The sequence below is a fragment of the Musca autumnalis genome, unplaced genomic scaffold (assembly GCF_047663935.1).
Source record: "Musca autumnalis isolate F117 unplaced genomic scaffold, ASM4766393v1 scaffold_3, whole genome shotgun sequence".
Lineage (NCBI taxonomy): Eukaryota > Metazoa > Arthropoda > Insecta > Diptera > Muscidae > Musca > Musca autumnalis.
In genome coordinates this window covers 46,781,709-46,803,782 of record NW_027411866.1, presented here as the reverse complement: position 1 = coordinate 46,803,782, position 22,074 = coordinate 46,781,709, and the positions used below count along the sequence as shown (strand labels likewise).

The 22,074-nt window shown below is 36.4% G+C and overlaps 1 protein-coding gene across 2 annotated transcripts in view; it reads left to right on the top strand.

Annotated features, from left to right (window-relative positions):
* Nucleotides 1-22,074, top strand: part of LOC141397840 (uncharacterized) — a 144,028-nt gene that overhangs the window by 106,240 nt on the left and 15,714 nt on the right. The window contains exons 1-3 of one of the 2 annotated variants that reach the window (XM_073974598.1): nucleotides 9,892-10,100; nucleotides 16,734-17,520; nucleotides 20,833-21,132. In XM_073974598.1, coding sequence (XP_073830699.1) covers nucleotides 17,389-17,520; nucleotides 20,833-21,132 — 432 coding nt within the window. In that variant the 5' untranslated portion in view covers nucleotides 9,892-10,100; nucleotides 16,734-17,388. Of the gene's footprint in view, nucleotides 1-9,891; nucleotides 10,101-16,733; nucleotides 17,521-20,832; nucleotides 21,133-22,074 lie in introns of those variants that run through there. The other variant, XM_073974597.1, reaches the window with a different exon arrangement.

The window sequence follows — 22,074 nt, the reverse complement described above, 5'->3', positions numbered from 1 at the left end:
TAGTGGATGGAGCGCAAGATTACTCTCGAACGGATCAGCCGATTCGGTTCAAAATTTGACGTTTGTAATATTTTGTCTAAACATAGTTTAAGTTCGAAGATAAGCCATATCGCTCCACTCCTTCAGGTACCTCCCCCACAAAAGTTCAATAATGTTCGGAAAAATTGTACGCACGATAACTCTTGAAGGGAATGACCGATGTAATCCATACTTTGCATATCCTAATATATCTAGATATAAATCAGGTTTGAATATTGACTATATTTGTCTACTCCTTCTGGTACCTCTCACACACAATTTCGGATAAGTTCACTTTAAGACCTGCTCTCGAATCACTTTGATTTTTGTTGAAGCGATTTGCATTCACTACCTCCATTACGACAGTAAAAGTTTTTTCATAGGCAAGTCCATTTTTCTTTGGAAAACAGCAAGAAAGATGTTAAAAATCCATATGGCACCATATGTGGCTGTCGGAGAGCACGATAATTCTCGAACTGTTCAACCGATTTGGTCCAACATTTAGTCTTCGTCATATTATATCCCAACTTAGTTTCATAGGGCAATACCGGTCCACAACTTCCGGTACTTCTCCACAATATTTAAAAAAAAAATTCACTAAAATGCTAGGACGATATCACTTGAATGGGGCAACCAATTTGATCCAAACTTTGGATCTCCTAATATTTTGTGAAAATTTAGTTTAACTTCTACAATGGCCCATATCGGTCCTCCCTAAGGGTACCTCCACCACAAAGGTACAACATTTGTGTCTTAGTGCAGTTAATTCCAGATATCTGACCAAAATCAACTTCTGATATAGTCTTTGAGTTTAGTTAGTTAGAATTGTGCTTTTAAAGTATTGAATTTTTGCACCACTTTTTGACAGTATAGACTCAAACATTAACTTGAGTTTTTCTCGAATCAGGGAAATGGCGTATAGAACACTTAAGCATGATACCGACGATTGGCTGAGGGTATATATCTGTCGGCAAAGTCGACTGACACTTTTTTACTTGTTGGTCTATATTTTATTTCCTGGAGAGCATATACCGGCAAAGTAGCATACATATGGAAACAAACTAATAACCTTACCCCCTAATGCAAATTGCGATAACGTGTCTGCTAGATAACGGGCCTACTGCCTAATATAATGTGTTTTGTGTAGAGAACCACATTTTCCCATTACCAATTTTTGCATTATTGCAAATTACACGGTGCCCTAGCATATTAATTGTCCAGTTGGATTTTTATACATACATTGCAGCATGGTAAGCTTTGCCACCTTTTTTCAAAACGATTCCCCAGCCAGGCAACATTAAGCGGTGGCAAAATATCCTTCAGTAATGTTGGCAACATTTTATGAGTATTTCAGCCATGTAAAACTTCTCTACAAGTGGTGTCTTACGACTCGCTGTTCGGACTCGGAGATAAGCTGTGGGTCCCATTACATTGAGCGAATATGAATCGGGGAGCACTCACTCATTTATATAAAAGAATTTTCCTTTGTCCCTTCTGGGATGTTTGTGAAACAATTATGTATTATATTATTACACTGTGCATCACTGAAAATGCAAACAACTCCAAATGAGCATTTTCATACCGAGACTACAAAAACCCTAATTGGGTTTCGTGTTGTTAGATCGGGTTTGGAGTTTATAGCCTCATCTAAACCGGGTTAAAGGGACCATTTTTTCCACTGAAATAAGAATTTTACTTCGCGGTCTGCAGCAATATTGTAGCCATAAAGTAGAAGAACTTATGTGTTAAACAGAAGAACTAGGAAAAACTGCATCTAGCACATCAAAACGATAAAATATTTGAAAGTTTATATAATTTTTGGAATTATGGCCAGTAGCAGCAAAACTGTTGCGAGTTGAACCAAGTAACCTTTCGCAAAAATGTTCCAAACAATGTGCTCAGCAATTCTTCAGAACATTCTGAAACTCTAAAATACTTATTTCATGTTGTTTGGGTTATATTTCATATCATACTTTCTAAAAAAACATATTTCACACAATATTCCCAATACCTGTATAGATTTGGGATTTTAATGCACTGTTCATATATTTATCAAATTTGCTTTGCAAATGTGCTAGAAATAGCATGATAGATGCATTTTACAAGAATAGAATGTTCTGAAACGTTGTGAATTACAGTGGATATTTCTTTCAAAGAAAAGTTAACAAAAAATTTAACAGGTTTGGAGATAGGGTGCGAAATAAAGGTATTTAAAGATATATGTATTATTTATTTTGAGGCAACAAATGCAGTTCTTCGAAGCAATTATTTCTAAAATTATTTTCTTCATGCTGTTGTAGATGTTTGCTTCAGAGGTGTAAACAAGAATTGAATTGGTTTCAGAGATATTGCCTCGATTTGCTCTAAAAAGTAAATATTTATCCATGTTTAGATGAGGCCACAAAATCTAAATTCGATCGAACAACACAAAACCCAAAAAGGGGTTTTGTCGATTGGGTCTGTTCTGTCATAAAATCCGCAGTAGATGTTGTTTGCACAAGATTACATTGAAAATGTTATTTAAGTGTTATTTAAGCTTGGTCTGATACGGTGCCAGAATCCACAAAGTTATTTATACACACAAACAACCCGAGAATGATAGGGCGAAGAGAAGTGTGCTATGCCGTATAAGAAGAGCTCTTCCAGCCGAGGAGGTACCACCACAATTTACGATGAGCGATGTTGCAGATGCCATCCGAAACGCTAAATCATCCAAAGCGTTGGGCCCGCACCGAATATCGATGGTAACGCTTAAGCAGCTGGATGAACCTGGAGTTGAGTATTTAACAAGTTTTCTTAACCTATCGTTAGCCACCCATGTTGTACCGGAATGCCTGGAAAGTTGGCAGGGTGGTCCCGCTACTGAAACCTGGCAAGGATGCCAGCAGAGGTGAATCGTACAGGCCGATTTCACTCCTGTCGCCAGTAGCAAAGATCCTAGAAGCGCTACTCCTACCCACGATGAGAAGGTGTTTTCCAGTTGCCCAACATCAACATGGATTTCGGAAAATGCATAGTACTATAACAGCTTTAGACGCCATATCCATACATATCAGTAGAGGACTGAACCAGAAAAGGCCGTGCGACCGAACAGTCATGGTGGCTCTTGACCTATCGAAGGCCTTCGATACCGTCAACCATGCCAAGCTGTTCGAGGATATAGAGAAAACTAATCTCCAGCCATGTTTGAAACGTTGTTTAACCTCTACCTTTCTGTAATTACACACCCTCCAGACGGCACAGAGATCGTGATGTATGCGGATGATAGTACGATCTTGGCGTCGATGACATATGTGATAGGTTAAATGTCCACATAGCTGACCTAGTGCAGTTCTTCCATCTGAGGAATTTGAAAATATCCGTCGCTAAATCCACAGCCACGCTGTTCACCACATGGACGGCTGAGATGAGGCTCCCACTGAACATATTGGTCGATGGTGCATTGATTCCGACCACTAATTACCCTAAAATACTGGGTGTAACGTTCGATAGCATGTTCAAGTCGTCCGCGCATCCACAGCAATTTGTAGGAACAAGGTTCTCACGTCGCTGGCCGGCAGCACTTGGGTTGCTGATAAGCAAACCTTGTCGACCACCTACAATGCAATAGGCCGGTCTGTTGTAAGCTATGCGGTGCCAGCGTGGTCCGCAAAGGTTAGCGCATCGCAGTGGAAGAAGATTCAAACCTGCCAGAATGCCGCCCTGAGGACTGCAACAGGGTGCCTCCTCATGACACCAGTGGACCATCTTCATGAGGAGGCGAAGGTTTTGCCGGTGCGTCAGCACAATAAGATGTTGTCGATGCAGTACCTGCTTGGGTGTTACAGCAGTGAGCATCCCTGTCACGATTTAATGGACAGGCTCCCCCACCCAGGGACGTCAGGAGAGACCTTCATGATCTAGAGAGAGAGGTCCAAAGGTATAAAAGAGAACCGCTAGATCAACGAGCCTATCAGGCAGGCTTGAATCGCATTCACACCAACATGGTTGCGCAAGCAGTACGAAGATACAGTATGAATGCCGTACTTGGAAACCATCCCCCATCCATCGCAGCAGAAGAACGCCAGCTGCCAAGGTAAACACGAGTGGTTTTAGCTCAGTTAAGATCCGGACGATGCAGCCGACTCAATTCGTATTGGACAAGAATTGACGCCACGATACCCAACATATGCCCAGCATGTGGATTAGGACCACACGATACTCTGCATTTATTCAACTGCCCAGCTAACCCCACTCACCTGTCTCCTCATTCTTTATGGACGCAACAAGTCCAGGTTGCAGAATTCTTGAGTCTGGATACAGAGGAACTTGATAACTGAAATAATACATGAACGAACATATATGCGTTGCTACAACAACAAAGTTATTTCTTACAATAAGTTTTTTTGTTCCATAAAGAAATTTTGATTTGTTGAAAGCTAATTCCCTGGGGTAGTGGTGTAGGGTATCACATGTTCGGCCCGTCCGACTATAGCCTTGGCTTACTTGTTTTCTATAAATACATTATTTTACGGAAGTTTAATGCGTTTAATCTAAAGCTCTTTCAAAGTCGATTTCGACTGGACTCAAAAACAAATATCTGTAGTCTGAAATGGAATCTCTTAAATATTCTGAGTGGTGCAGGGTATGATACATTGATAACCGCCCAACTGTACTGCTTTACTTTTTGATTGGTTGTCCTTTCACTATTTATCTTTTGGTACATTAAAATGTCACTGCACACAGTTCAGTGTATATAAAAAATGGGCAAATGACAAGTTAATGGAGAATAAGAACAACGACGTGATACGAACATAAGAAAGGCGATATCATCCATTAATCAAACGTCCTCGTGCAATCAGTTATTGGCGTTATTGTGAGAGGTAGTAATTAAAAGTATTAAATTCCAATCAGAGTAGATCTCGATCCCAAAGGAAACTAACAATATCCCACAGATGTCATAAGGATGCCACACATACAAGATACTTACGAAGTCTTGGTTGGACATATTGGCTCTTAGGCAAATGACCATTTAAGCCTCTTAAATTATAAATGACTTCAATTTTTGTCTAAACATATCAAATAAAGTCTTATTTTATTGTTTTACTTACCTTCTGTTTAATATTCAAAGGGATTTGTTACCTCTGAATACAAAATATGCTTTATCGTAGCATTGCTTATGTGGATAACATATTTATGTAGGGTAAACGCTCCTATTGTCGGCCGGTTCCAGTATTCGGCCACATTTGTATATAAACACGAATAAATAAGAATACCGTTATTTGTATAGTCAAATAAGATTACATTTACATAAAATATACTCCCTTCTCCCTCTATACAATTTTTCATGGTCCTGGGAACGGTATTTTAGCATTTATAGTCGTTTCTAACGGTACTGATTTGTCAACACGCGTTAAAGTGAATTTTTTAAGAAATTTGTTAGTTTATAAATGAAAGTAAAATAAGTAAAAAATCCTATTAATTCATATCTTGTTTTGAAATAAGTGACTGCCATATTATATATTATTAAAACTAATAAGGTGGAAGTGATAAATGTTTATAAAAAATGCGAATTCTTCGTATTTATGGTATGCCGACAATAGGAACAATAAAATCACAGTTGTTCCAATGGTCGGCATAGGTATGCCGACTATTAGAACATGCCAGTTTCTACATGGTTCCTAACGTCGGCCACCAATAAAAATTTAATAGATATGTATTTTTTGTCTCGTAGTTTCAAAATAAGAGTGCGAGTGAAAGTACTCGAAATGGAGTACGAGTTTATTCGTAGAGTAAAATCGAGTGAAACATATTTTTTTGCCGTTTGTGTGTTTTTGCGTGTGTAGTAGCGCACAGGTTTTAATGTTCTTGTGAACTGAATGTGGAAAGAGCAAGTTGTGCGAAGGTTCAGAGGAGGCTATCCCGAAGTTCGAAGATGGGTGATAGGCGGTCCAGAGGAGGTAGTTCCGAAGTTCGGAGGAGGACGGTAGGAGGTCCAGAGGAGGTAGTTCCAAAGTTCGGAGGAGGGTGGTCGGAGGTCCGAAGGAGGTAGTTCCGATGTTCGGAGGAGGGTGGTCGCAGGTCCAGACGAGGTAGTTCCGAAGTTTGGAGGAGTGTGGTCAGAGGTCCAGACGAGGTAATTTCGAAGTTCGGAGGAGGGTGGCCGGTGGTCCAGTGGAGGTAGTTCCGAAGTTCGGAGGAGGGTGGTCAGAGGTCCAGAGGAGGTACTTTCGAAGTTCGGAGGAGGTTGGTCGGAGGTCCAGCGGAGGTCGTTCCGAAAGTTCAGGCTTTTAAGTGTATGGTGCACTACAGTACTTCAAATCATGATATATCTTGCACAGAAATTAAACACTGATATCTGGCTAACTCTTTGCAAAATATGATCTAAGTATTTATTTTATTTTTCCTGTAATAACCGTTTTAATTTGGGTAGTCAAATTTCCATTTCCAACTTAAAACGTGTTTTTCTCGAATCTTGATTTTTTGAGATTTGTCACTCTTCTAGTAAATGAGCGATATAGGGAAATAAATTTCAATTCAATAAATATAAATGTTAAAATGATTAATTTTTTGTTATATTTGTAAGGCGTATTAATGTAAATGAATTTGTCAGATTTAAGTTTTATTAATTGATATAAATATATTTATGTAGGTTTTTAGTCGAAATAAATTCTTATTTTTTTAAGTTTCTTCTTTTTTCTACAACGGTAAAAGGGGTGCCGACTATTGGAACATCAGTGGCCGAACTTAGGAACATGCATGCCGACTATTAGAACATAGGATGTTTTTTGGAAAAAATGCAAATTGGCAATACTTATTAAATAATTAATAAAAACAAGTTTATAAATTCTGAAACATAACCCTTTAGTGATGTGTAAAATTAAATATTTACAGTAAAATTATATTCCCACAACCTATGACACCAGTTTAAAAATGGAAAAAAAAGTTAAAGGGCCGACTATTAGTGCATTTACCCTACCTGTCATGCCTTTGATTTGAGCAATGTCAAGGTCCACCCATGTAATTATGTACATGACATTTACATACACCCATCTTGCATCAAACCACATGCGACCATTATCTGACCTTACAAATGTTGCTGTGCCACAGATAGATAGATGCTTAAATGGTCAAACAATGATGAGAGGATGATTCAGTGGTTAAAGACTGGAGATGAACAGCTTCATTATCAAACAGTAATCCTGTGAGGAAGGGGAGAGTAGTTGTGATGGTTCAAAGGGTTTATCACACGGACAATTGTTATTTACCGGTAAATTTGTCCTTAATAAAAGGAAATGGAAATTGTAGTCTGTTTATGAAGTGTTTTCATAGATGACACCATAAAAGAAGTGGGTGTTCATATTCGACGCTTGACAAATGAAAAGGGTTTTAAAAATAATAAATGGCACTTTAAAGAGATTGAAAAATCAAATCATTAAAATAAAGAAGCAAATGAGGTTTTTGAAGAAAGGTTTTTTTTTTTAAAATTTAGTCTTTAGATGAAAATTTAATTTATCCAGGCTAAATGGCAGTATTGCTCTAGGAACACTAACTTCAGCCAGGCTGAAATGAAGATTTCCTGTATGAACAATTATTTCAACCGGCCCGAATTGAAGCATTCCTAAACGCTAATTTCAGCCTTAAGTTTTCCTATAGGAACTCTTATTGTAGTCAGGTGGAATTGAATTGTTCCTATAGGAACATTTATTTTTGCCAGGCTGAATTGAAGTTATCGCTTAGGAACCCTTTCTTCATCCAAGTTAGCTTGTAGTTCCCCTAGAGGAACTCTTTATAACCTACACCACACTGTGATAAGGGGTACACCCAGAGAAAAAATTAAACCATACGTGGTCAAACTGATCACATCCGTTGTCGATAGTGTAGCAACAACGTTTGGGCTCGAATTTAGCACGTGTTCGAATTGCGCACGGATGGTGTCAAATTGACACAAGTCCGTTGTCAGATTGACCCTAAACGGTGTCGGATTGACACCACTCCGGGGTCAAATTGACACCATTCGGTGTCATTATTTTTTATCCGTTTTATCCATATATTGACATTAAATGTTCATCTTTTAAATGAACTATAAAGAAATTTGCATTTTTAAAATTTTATGGAATTGATATCTTGATATCTTATGAAACATTTCCAGTGGCTTCGATTCGCATTTTCCATAGGAACAATACAAAACGAAACATAACCAATTGACCGAAAAGTTCTCAATTCTACAACAACATATAGAAAACGAAAAGTATCAAAGCACATTAATGATTCAATGAATGATTCCTTTTGTGGTGAACTTTGTTCAGCTAACACACCCTTGCCCTAACAAAACTAAACAAAAATGTGCACTGGGACATTACTGTTCCCAGTTCCCCACCGATCTATTTTTAAACCAAATTCCAATTCATATTTGGAATTATTCCCCCTTAATTGGAAACCATTATCCAGAATTTGGCAAATATCGCCATACTACTTTTCAATTAAGCAGCCGCGAGCGACACCCTGGCATAGCCTAGAGCGAGTGTTCTCGCCTACCATGCGGGTAACTCGAGTTCAAACCCCGGCTCAGGCATAATTTTTTTTTGGGTTTTGTTTTATTTATATCATTATTTAAATAGCTTAATGCTATTAGTTCATTATATATTATTATGAATAACTCTCTACTTGCAACATTAAATTAGGAACCAATATTGAATTTGTAATTTAATTTCTAACTCCTAGAAATATTGCACTAAGATGGTTCATTTCATTGATGTTATACTTCAGTAGATGACGTTGGAGAATAACAGTTTGCTTGTTTTATACTTATTAAGTCGATTTAAAGGATTTCATATACCAGAGATATTTTCGACTTTTTATTTTCCATTTGAAAATAATATATATTTCTACAATACTTCTTCTGATCTATTATATAAAAAAAAAAAACAAAACACCTACAGTTTAATAGTAAAACTAAACTTGCAAATGCACATTGTCTAGTCTTTACAATAATATGTCTTTTTATTGCATTCACAAAAGAGAATTTCTGCGGATTCCCCAATGCAATTGCTGAATGATAATGATATCAGCCAATCAGGATCGAATGCATTCCAAAGCTTTCTCTCATTTAATTTCGTTAAATTCTCTCTGCAAATTTGGACAAGCAAAGCAAAGAAGTTTGTGTTCGGTATGTCGAAGACGACTCGTTCTTTTCTTGTTTGCCTGGCCTTGGAACATCACATATTTTTTTGCAATTAACAACCAAACCAAAACGGTTGGCATTAACGTGCCAGGTGCCCTATAAGACATTAAAAATTAAAAATTTGTGGAAGCTTCGATTGCTTTGTCGGGTAATATAGTAAAACCCATTTGAAAAAGAAGCTAAATTTCCTTATAATTGGGATAAAACCCCAAACTATTTGCGAGACAATTCATCCCAAAGGCAACTCATGGCATTGGAGTTCCTAACCTAGTTAGTGGTAAGAAACGTTTTATTAAAGATTAGTGATCGTGTGATTGTGTTAACACAAAATCTCTTTTAGAATGTGTAAATTATTCCATCAAACAAATCGTGATTTAAAATCCTCATTTGCGGGAATCCCAATTTACGCGTAAATGAGGTTAACCTTCAATCCCGGTAAAACACCTAATTTGGGTTTCCTGTGTAATACCGCCGGAAATTGACCACCAAATTTGGATAAAAACGTTTCCCCTAGCATTGAGTAGAAGTTGACATGTCCATATTGCCCACGGTGTAATTGCCCCTGATTTTGGGAAGCTGAGGAGAGTAAAATTTGATCAAACCAAAATAATTGTTCACGAGTAGAGTAGATCCCAAAACCAAGAACAGATAATTTGTATCTTCTCCACTAAAATATGCAAGATTTTAATAACCTTCTTTCCTTAACTTAGCAGCAAATTCATCAACAAAATCATCATCCACAACAAGTTTGTTTGAAGGAATTAACACCTCCTTGCACACACACAACATAATTATATTAACCACACAATATCCTCGAACACCTTTACTTCGACACAAAAAGGATAAAATGATCCTGAGGCCTCGGCGACATAATCCGCAGTAGTGTTCCAGCAAAGGATTTAAGGATAATCAAGTTTAAGTAAGTGGTAAGAAATTGATGTGTTAACCCTTAGAATCCTTTAAAAAATACCCTTGTTTTAAATTTTGCATATCATTAGTGAATTTCGATATTTAGAGGAAAAAAAAACAAGAAAAACATTATAATGTTTCATTCTTTGTCCTGGTATGTCCGTCCGACAACACTCTTTCTCCCTTTGCCTAGAATCAAATAGTTTATTCCTTGATTTAATATATATTATAAGATAATGTTCAAAAATCTAGTTGTTTTGCAACCTTTCTTTATACATAAACGGGCATGTCCTGAATCAATTCTAATTATTTCATTGTTATTGACTATTCATATTTCTGAATTTATTCATTAAATGTTAATTGAGTTGAAAATGAATTGCTAAATTTTATTTCTGCTTACGTGGTGACTTAAAGGAAAAGTAGGTATGGAGGTAGGGGTTTTAGACAAAACGTATGGCACTAAAACCATGGTTGGGTTATGGGTAAAGAGGCAAGGATTCTAAAAACACCAGGAATCCACTTCTTTTGATGGTGAGATAAATCTTTATTTTTCAATTTGTTATTTTTTTCTCTTTGTGTTAGTCACTGGGGACCTATTTAAAACGACTAACTTCTATATCAATTGTCATCCTGTTTTTTTTAAACATAGGGAGTCTGGAATATTTTTTTGTTTATGCCCCGATGGAAGACCCATGAGTTCAAAGTAGACCCGAACCCCCCGCCCGACTGAAGCTACTGTATGAATGGCTCTCTTCGTCTATTTTTGTCTCTGGCAATAACGCTTCTTATTAACATCTTTCCTTCCATCCAAGTTCTAAAGTATCTCCTGGCCAGTTCCGGGTTAAACTCTATCAAAATTGTTACCAAAATGCTTTTGAACACTACACTTTGTTGTTTGAAAAACAACATTCCGCAGCCCGAGAAAGCAAAGAGAGCTTCTCTATCCACTCACAAATGATGATCAGGGATGGAAAATTCAGTACAATAGTACATTTTTCAGTAACATTCCACTATAAAAAGTACCGAAGTACCCCCGCGACAAATTCAGTACCATTTCACATACTCTAGTCCCACAGGTTGCAAATTCTATGTGAAACCAACAATTCAAAATTCACACTTTGCTTTCAAGATTAATATTATCATATCTGCAAAATGTATAATTTACAGTCACTAAAGTAGACTAGTCATTTAAAAGACTTCACATCGAACGGTATCGTAGTACCTTTCAATCTGAAAAGTTGTAACACCTCTTCTATGGGCTACATGTATCTATCGCTTTGATTACTGACGTAAAACAAAGTTAACATTGGCCACCAGGACATTTTTGGGGCTATCTGTTACGAATTATTAAAAAAAAATTGACTTTCAAACGAAGGTGGGACTATTGATAGTTTGCCAGCACTAGGCTATAATGAAACATGCATCTATACCCACAATTGAGTGTAGGAACGTTTTATACCCATATCGAATACAAAATAGCTAATTTCAGTTATTTCGATGGGATAATGAGCCCATACCTTTAAAGTGCTGAAAATCGGATGGTACCGTTTTGTGGACCTGCACCGTCAAATTTCTGGGAGTGAGTTTTGTAACCCCAACGAAGACTAAATACCAAATTTCACCAATTTTGGTATGATAATACGGGTCAAACGGTAGAGTACCCGACGAATATTTTGATGTGTTACAAACGGAAACAATGTTAAGTATAAAATAAAAAAAAAAAAAAACAAGTAAAAAAGCGGGCCGAACTTTTCATACCCTCCACCATAAAATATTCTGAACTAAAATGGAATAATTAGTTTCATTCCTGTCCCCAACTTTAAGTGGGTACGTTAAAATGTACATAAAATGCTTCATTCGGGAGGCCCTTTTTTATGGTGCTTATGTATGTTGACAATGTTTGGTGGGCTAGAAATTGGCAGGTACCGTTATATAGGGGTAATAATAAAAAATGGACCTATGTTGGCAGTTTTTGATGGGAGCCTTTAATGTCAAATAACTCCTAATTTGGTTAAAAATTGTAGCTTAAATCCTCAAAATGCCGAACATCGGTACATAACGTGGAAAATACAAATGTCATTAACAGCTAGTTCGGATGTACCCCTATATGTCGGCTATACGAAAATATGAACTTAAATGAACAATTTAAATTTCAAATTACAGAAAGTTCGTCCAACAAATAAAGCTAAGGTACGTAAAATCGGGAGTTTTGTTTTGGGGCTATACCAAAACATGGACCTACGTTTGATTAAACATTTTAAGTAAAATCCTCCTCCTAAATCATCAAATTACTGAAAATCGGGAGGTACCGTTATATGGGGTCCATACATGGACCTTTCTTGACAATTTTTGGTGGAGAGGTGTGGTGACCACTAATTTGGTTAAAACTTGTAGGTAAAGTTCTCAAAATACCGTAAATCGGGGGGTACCGTTATATGGGGGCCATACCAAAACGTGGACCTATGTCCACAAATTTTTCTATATAAGTTTATTGACACTTAAGATCCCTAAATGTCAAATTATAGCTAAATCGGTCTGAAAATATAGCTAAAAACGTCAAAATACCGTAAATATCGAAAATAGGGGGGGGGGGGGGGGGGTACCGTTATATGGGGGCTAGACCAAAACGTGGACCTATGTCCACAAGTTTTGTTATATAAGTTAATTGACACTTAAGAACCCTAAATGTCAAATTTTAGCTAAATCGGTCTGATAATGTAGCTAAAAACGTCAAACTACCGTAAATCAGGGGGCTGCCGTTATATGGGGGCTATACCAAAACGTGGACCTCTGTCCAGTTTTGTTATATAAGTTTATTGACACTTAAGAACCCTAAATGTAAAATTATAGCTAAATCGGTCTGAAAATATAGCTAAAAACGTCAAAATACCGTAAATCGGGGGTACCGTTATATGGGGGCTATACCAAAACGTGAACCTATGTCCACAAGTTTTGTTATATAAGTTTATTGACACCTAAGAACCCTAAATGTCAAATTATACCTAAATCGGTATGAAAATGTAGCTAAAAACGTCAAAATACCATAAATCGGGGGGTACTATTATAAGGGGGCTATACCAAAACGTGGACCTATGTCCACAACTTTTGTTATGTAAGTTTATTGACACTTAAGAATCCTAAATGTCAAATTATAGCTAAATCGATCTGAAAATGTAGCTAAAAACGTCAAAATACCATAAATCGGGGGGTACCGTTATATGGGGGCTATACCAAAACGTGGACCTATGTCCACAAGTTTTGTAATGTAAGTTTATTGACACTTAAGAACCCTAAATGTCAAATTATAGCTAAATCGGTCTGAAAATGTAGCTAAAAACGTCAAAATACCGTTAATCGGGGGGTACTGTTATATGGGGGCTATACCAAATCGTGGACCGATATAGCCCGTCATCGAACTTGACCTGCCTGCAAACAAAAGACGCGTTTTTCAGCGTCCTATCTCAATTTTTGTGGATGCTAGAGTAATTACCACAGACGGACGGACGGACGGACGTGCACAGATCGATTTAGAATTTTACCCTGATCAAGAATATATATACTTTATAGGGTCGCAAATGAGTATTTCAATGCGTTACAAACGGAAAAACAAACTTAATATACCCTCCATACTATGTTGGAGTGTATAAAAATATGTACGATTTTGCAACATTCTTTAGATTTCATGATCCAAACCTTTGTATTTTTTTTTTACTGAGTAAAATTTTTAATTTAAAAAAGTACCTTTTCAATGAAAAAAGTACCATTTCGGTACTTTTTGGAATTTTTAATTTTCCATCCCTGATGATGATGATGATGGCAAACTTTGTACAGGGTTGTTAATCAAATGTGTGTGTCTGTCTCAGCGTGGCAATGCCACGGTGGCATTGATCATTTCGCAAAGCAAATGTTTGCCAAAAATTCTTTTTGTTTCGGTGGTGAATGAAACAACTCGGCAAAGCATAACCGAAGTACATTTCCGTAATCGTACGGTTTTCGAATTTTTGCATTGACAAGTTTGTGGTTTTGTTTTGTTTTCAGAACGAAACGATTCAGAGAAACTGAAACCGAAGTACATTTCCGTAATCGTACGGTTTTCGAATTTTTGCATTGACAAGTTTGTGGTTTTGTTTTGTTTTCAGAACGAAACGATTCAGAGAAACTGAAAAGTTTGTGACTTTGTGTGATTGGTACGGGAATCTTTTTGTTTGTTTCTGTTCATTGATGAAACATTGAAATAAATAAATAAAAATAAATAAATAAATAAATAAATAAAAAAAAAATAATGCTGAATGAATGAATAAATGAATGAATAAATTAAAAAATAAATAAATAACTAAAAGAACTTTTCCATTTTACTCGGACTGATCCCAATCCACACATTCTCCTCTTAAATAAGCTTTTAATGCATTGCCAACTGATTCATCAATTTCGGACAACTTTTGATTGGAAATATTAGGTGAAGTGTGACATGCTTAGGAACATGTAGGTCCTTCGTTAAAAAATCACTATAAACTATATTTACGACGTATCTTATATTTACTATTTTAATCTAAAGAATGCATCCGGCATTTGATAAGTTGGAACCAGGAGCGCCGGGAATGCTGGCACGTATCTCATTTTGGTTCCAAAATGCATCTATTTTGGATGGAACTGACATAGTTTCATCATCGATTCCGAGCTATTAGTATGGTAATATAAATACTGAGCAAAGAGCTTTTTCTGAACTCCACACGCAGTCCTAGTGCTGCTTCCTTTAAATCTTCTTTTGTAAGTACGGCAAACTTCGAAATATTTATGCCTTTTAAGAATTCCAAAAGCTTATTATCGTCGTCACTGTCTTCTGTAATTTGCGTGCTTGGAAGGCATGTATTGATGACCATCATAATATTACTATTGATCTCCACTAACTCAGCAATGATATTTTGCTGCTCTTCTGTACAATTTTCTTAAATATTTTCCATTTTTAATAAATTTTATTTTGCAAAGCGTCCTTTCACTTTCAGCAACACGAAAATAAAAATAAAAATGCATCCGAATACATACGATTGCGAATTGACCACGAGCCGTGCTCGATTCGAGAACATCGGTGCTCAAGTGTAGAACAGTCGTTGTCAAATACTTAAAATTGACCAATTTTAAACCGCCGCACAGTGGGAAAAATACCGATCTAGCGTGCAGAAAATCAAAAAATTGGCTTTAACGAAACTATGAAACTTTAGTACAGTATCAAACTAGAGGGTCGACTGTACTTAACGGTATATACCGTAACTAGAATTGAGTAGTCGGAATGGAAAAACGTTACATTGAACATAGATATTTTTACAGTGTTCACGATGATGTTTTTAGTTGTAAAATTGCGATAGACGTTTGCTGTCTGTGAAAATATTATTTTCGAATCTTTTGTATTTTTGGTTTATCATAAAGATATTTAACTAAATTAAACAGTTTTATGAGCCATAAGTTATATTAATTTAGATGTTACGGACTAATTATATGTATCGTCCATTTTATTCCATTTCTGCAATTAAAACAGGGAAAGAGTATAAAATCGGATCAGAAAGGAACGAGATATTTTTTTATGTTTTATATATATTGTCTGGAATAACCTCTCAAGTTATTTACTGCGACTTTTTGCCATTTTTAAGGAAATATGCCAATTTAGCACAGGATGCTTCCTAAAGTTGAATTCAAATAAAATGACGATTCTGGAAAAATGTTGGATATAAAATCTCTGATATCTGATATCAGAAAGAAGTAAAAGGCCTCCAAACAAACTGCTAAATAAAAGTTGTTGTTACTTAAAAGAGCATGCTGGAGTGATTATGAACTCTTATTATACCCTCCACCACAAATTATGTGCATTCAAACCAGATTTCAGCATTTTCGGTTCGATGATGTGACTGAAGTTTTAAAAATACCGAAAATCGGGCGATGCTGCTCTATGGGGGCTTTATAAAAACGTGGACCTGTACCGATTATTCTCTGTCGGAATGTTTTATACTCCCAAAGAAGACTATATGCCAAATCTCAACAATTTAATTTGGAGAATGTGGCTAAAACCTTCAAAATTACCAAAATCGAGCGGTACCGTTCTATGGGGGCTATGTCAAAACGTGGACCTGTACCGATAATTCTCTGTCGGAATGTTTTATACTCCCAAATAAAATATAATCACTAAAATATTATCACTAATCTCTGTTATGTATTAAGATTTTCGACCAATTTAAGGTATTTGGTGCATCAAATTTTATTGAAATTTGGAATGTGTGACGGAAATTGGTCTAGAAATAAATGTGCCAAATTATGTCGAAATTTTTTTATCTTTTCCTTACTGGTTTTTCAGTTATGCTGTATTGAAGTTTTTCACCTAAGGAGACTAGATAATCTTTTTTTAATACAATTGGCCTATTTCCATTTAATATTCCTGACTTGATATTTAGCACAACATAAATTTCTCTCAATTTTTTGCTTAAGGGCAAATCAAAAACTTTGACCTGCCAGCCAGCAACAAATGGTTGCTGTCACTTTTAATTATGAAGTTATTATAAAATATGAAAATGAAGAAGAGTCAACAACAAAAACAATATAACAATAACTTGTTAACAATTCATGTTACTCATTTGTCCTCCTCTTTTCGTTGCAGGATTATATACATTGTCATCATTGACTTGGTCTAACCAGGAGAAAATGGTGTTCTCATTAACAACATCTAAATCAACGCCATCTCTAACTATATCAGGAGGACCGCCATTACCATGGATGGCATGGCTTTAGAATATTACAGCAGTAAAATGTCCTGTTAACAACAATGAGTAAGAGCTTTTAATTAACAATTTTTGTTGTTTTACGTGAAGACAGACACCATTAAAAAACAACGAACCTACAACCGAGCGACGACCATAGAGCCCGCACTAACTGAAGCAACCGTGACAAAAACCTCAAACCCAATCACAAAGAATGAAGGGTGGCAAATACGTTGAATGTGGTCAGCTGTCAAAAACAGCCACAACTACTTTTGCAGGAGCAATGTTAGCATTCATCATAAGTTTGGGTTCTTAATGCGACCAACCGTCCCTTATTGTGGCCTCATAATCTCATATTTCTGTTGATGTCCCCGATTTGCTTCGTTTTTGAGGTGGGCGGTGGACAGTGCTACAGGGCATTGGGAGAATCCATAATAACAAAAATAGCACAATAATAAACTACAATATTGTTCTCGCTGTTGTTGTACTTTTGTCTACAACCTACATCTTCTGCAGGATATCTATTATCTCTGAGAGAATCTAAAAAGCAACAACATGGGTAGTTTACCTAATTTACATGAGCTGGAACAATTGGAGCGCAAACGTGAGAAACGTCGGGAGCGTGAAATGCGTGAGAGATTGGCACGTGAAGCCAGTCGAGAGAGAGAACGTATGCAGCACAGAAAGGTGAGTAAATGGAAAGATGAAGAGAGTCTATAAGAGAAGTTAAATTTTGTAAATTAAATGTTGGCAGGCTTAAGCTTGTTTATATGGGTAAACATCAAAGGTTTTTTTGGGAAAACGTTATTCAGACGTACTGAAACAGTGTGTAAGGGACATAATCAGGCTGTAGCTAGGAATTCTGGAATTCCTCTTAGACAACAGGAACAGGGACTATTTATAGATGAACTTAAGTAAGGAGTCTTCAAAGACTAGCTGAAGCAGAGGGTGCTAGCAGAAGAACTAAAGTAGTTATATCTTATAGACGAGTTCTTGTATACGAGCTGAAGTGGAGACTCTTCATAGAAAAGCTGAAGCAGGTAGTCTTTATACAAGATCTGAAGTAGGGAGTCCGGGTAGACGATCTGAATAAGAAAGAAATCGTTGCAGATGAGTTGAAGCATTAAGCCTTTACAGTCGAAGTAAAGGCCGTGACAGAATCAGCTCGTTTCTTGCTTTGCTTGCTTTCAAACGTCAAATTATATGGGGGACCGCCGGCGGAATTGCAAAGAGGCTTTGGCATTCCTTTATAATTTGACATTCGGGAAGCAATCAAAGCAAGCAACAATTGATTCTGTTTCTACCTTAAAGCAGGGAGTTTGTGTAGAGCTGAGTTAGTAAGTCTTCATAGGAGAGCTTAAGCTGGGAGTCTTTATATACATACGTAGGTAGACCTTGCAGATGGGCTGAAGTCCATCTAGACGAGTTGAAGCGATAATTCTTTATAGACGACCTGAAGTAGGGATTCCTTGAAGGCGAATTGAAACAGAATTCCCTGTAGACGAGCTGAAGCAGAGAGTTTTTTTATAGAGGAGATGAAGTAAGAAGTCTTCATGGAAGAGTTGATGTAAAAAATTCGGAGTGGCTGGATTTAGTTGCTGAATTAAATTGCTGATGTTCAAAATAAATAAATTCCATTCAGCTATGCCGAATTTTGTCGGAAAAAAACAAATCAAAAGTCGTTAAACAAGTAAAAAGTCGTTAAAAGCCTTAACTAAAATGGAATAATGAGTTTCTTTTCCTGTCCACAATTTTAGGTGCAAACATTTTTCGACCACGGAGACCCCAAATACCTGAATTATCTAATCTAATTTTGTATTCAATCAGGAGGTATTTTGTTATAGGGGCTATATCAAAGTGTGGACATATCTTGACAATTTTTTGGAGGAACAGTTTTGTAACTGTATGGAACCTCAAACGGGAAACGGGTACACCCACAAAATACCGAAATTCGGGAGGTACCTTTATATGGGCGCTGTATGAAAATATGAACCTATGTTTACGATTTTTACTGAAGAAGTTTCGTCACCACCAGGAACCTCAAATGTCAAATTACAGCTAGCTCGGTTAAACATTTTAGATAAAATCCTCAAAATATCGAAAATTGCGATGTACCGTTCTATAGGTCTATACCAAAGCATGGACCTTTGCGGACGATTTGTGGTGGAGAAGTTTCGTGACCACAGAGAAACTCAAATATAAAATTACAGATATGTCGGTTTTAGCTAAAACCCTCAAAAGACCCAAAATCGAGAGGTACCGTTTTATGGAGGCTATATCAAAGTGTGGATCAATCTTGACAATTTTTGGAGAATTTTTGTGACCGCTAAGAACCAAAAATGTCAAATGACAGCTTGTTTGGTTAAACATTTAGCTAAAATCCTCAATATACCAAAAATCGGGAGGTACCGTTATATGGGGACTATACCAACACATGAACCTATGTTGACGGTTTTTAGTGGAGATGTTTTGTGAACACTGTGAACCTTAAATTTTTAATCGAATTACTGAATTTTACATTTGAGGTTCTCAGTGGTTACAAAACTTCAACATAGGTCCATGTTTTGGTATAGCCCCCATATAACGGTAACTCCCTATTTTCTGTATTTTGAGGATTTAACTAAAATTTTTAACCGTACTATCTGTAATTTGGCATTTAAGGTTCTCGGTCGCCACGAAATTTCTCCGCCAAATATTCTCAATATAGGTCCATGTTTTGGTATAGCCCCCATATGATGGTACCTCTGGATTTTCGATATTTTGAGGATTTTATCTACATTATTTGACCAAACTACGTGTAATTTAATACTTAAGATTCACAGAGGCTACAAAACATCTCCACCAAAAACCGTCAACGTAGGTCCATATTTTGGTATAGCCCCCATATAACGGTACCTCCCGATTTTCGGTATTTTGAGCATTTCAGCTAGATTTTTTAACCGAACTATCAGTAATTTGACATTTGAGGTTCTCTGTGGTCATGAAACTTAGCACCAAAAATCAAACTAGCTGTTATTTGAAATTGAATTTTCAGTGGTCCCAAAACTTCTTCACTAAAAATCACCAACATAGGTCCATGTTTTGGTATAGCTCCCATATAACTGGCCTCTCGATTTTCGGTATTTTGAGGGTCTTAGCTACATTGTTTGACGGAACTACCCTTAATTTGACTTTTTAGGTGATAAAACTTTTCCACCAAAAATTGTACAGATAGGTAAAAACTTTGATAAAGCCCCATAGACAGTACCATTCACCTGGCTGAATACATTTTTTAGATTAGATTAGATAATTTAAGCATTGGGGTATCCATGGTCGAAAATTTTTTCTACATAGAATTGTGAAAGGAAACTAATTATACCATTTTAATTAAGATTATTTTATTGTGGAGTGTGTAAAAAGTTCGGCCATGGTCGAAAATTATTTCCACATAGAATTGTGAAAGGATGGCAATTATTCCATTTAATTAAGACTATTTTATGGTGCAGGGTATAAAAAGATCGGCCATTAACGTTTTTTTACTTTTTACTTGTTTCTATTTGGACCAATATTAAAGATGTTATGAGTATATCTTTGCCCATATCTTTTACAAAATTCGTCTTGTTCAAGTCAAAAATCTGAAAATTTACTGAAATGTTTGGCTGATGAGCAGCATCACCACAGCAAAAAATAAAGGAAATCTAAAACCACTTTTTGAAAAAATATCCGATTTCGCTCAGAAATCCTCATATATACTTTATAAAGTCGCAAGTTATTATTTCAATGCGTTACAAACGGAAAAACAAACTTATTATACCCTCCATACTACGGTGTAGGGTATAAAAATGTTACACATAAGACCCAAATTGAAATTCAATTAAAGAAATTCGATATTGTTGCAGAAGTTTTTTCTTTATTTTTATAACAAAACGGCCTCATTGTTATTTTTAGTTTTCTTCAAATTTTACAATCTCAGGAAATGTATTATATTCTCTTACATTAATCTCTTCCCTCTCTCTTCAGCCATCTTCATATAATCCCTATCTAATGGCTGGCTTGGGTATGGGCGGCAGTATGGCTCCATATAATACAGCAATAGCAACTGGTGGTGGAGGTGGTTCGACTGCTGTTGCGGCAAGTGGGGGCCTGCCAGTTGGTGGTGCAGCATTACTTAGCTATGGCTTGGGTACTGGTGCAGGACACAAACACCATGGACACCAGCATCCCCATCATTATCGTCATTCATTGACAACAAGGCATCGTGTATTGCGTACACGAAGTTCGGGTGCAACACACAATATTTGGGATGATCAAGTTTTGGAGGTGAGTAGTACGAATAAAGCGGAAACAACTAAAGTTACCATAGCTACTGCATAGATGTTGTGGGAGACTGAAATTTGATATCTGCAAAAAATAATGCAAGTTTTAGATGGTAACAGAACTCCTACGTACATACATACATACTCGTACATGCAGGAGAAGTTTAATAACAGGAAATTGATAGCTGAAAAACAACATTCAACCCCTGGGGATATTAAACGGATATTATTTAAATTTAATATTTTTTTTTTTTGTTTATAATTTGTGTTGGAGGCTATAGATAACTTTAACAAAAATAAGTATTATTTTTCCGTTTAAAGAAGAAATCACCAGCGGCAAATACAAATTGCCATTGCGTAGTTAAAGATTGTTAAGAAATATTCATGCTGAAATTCAGAGTATACATTTAGGCGTTATAATTCACTTATCAGAATAAATAAAAACTTTGCAGAAAAGAAACCTCTACGTATTGTTGTTTCTATGTAAATCCCTATCCACACTATAAGTAATTTCACTGAAATTTTGACATGAAAGTAAGAAAAAATGTAAAATCAAACAGACTGCTTGTTTCATACGAATATTGCAACAAAACAAAATTGACGAACACATGAAACCGCGTACACTAGTTTGATGAAATTATGTGTTTTTCCAAAAAAAACGCAACATTTTATCTCAAAATTTCAGTGAAATTATCTATACTGTGGTCCGGGACTAATTAGGGATTTTCTTCAGAAAAGCAATATGAAACCCAAATGGAATGTAAAAAGAGAACATTACAAATAGGTTTCTGGGATAACAAAGTTTCACATTAGTTCGCGGTTTTCCTATATGCACTTCAAAAAACTTCACTTAGATCTTCAAAAAAGTAATATTCGCCTAGACACTATCAAACATCTAATATGCCTAGTAACACTGTGACACAAAATGGAACTAAAAGTCTGGGGG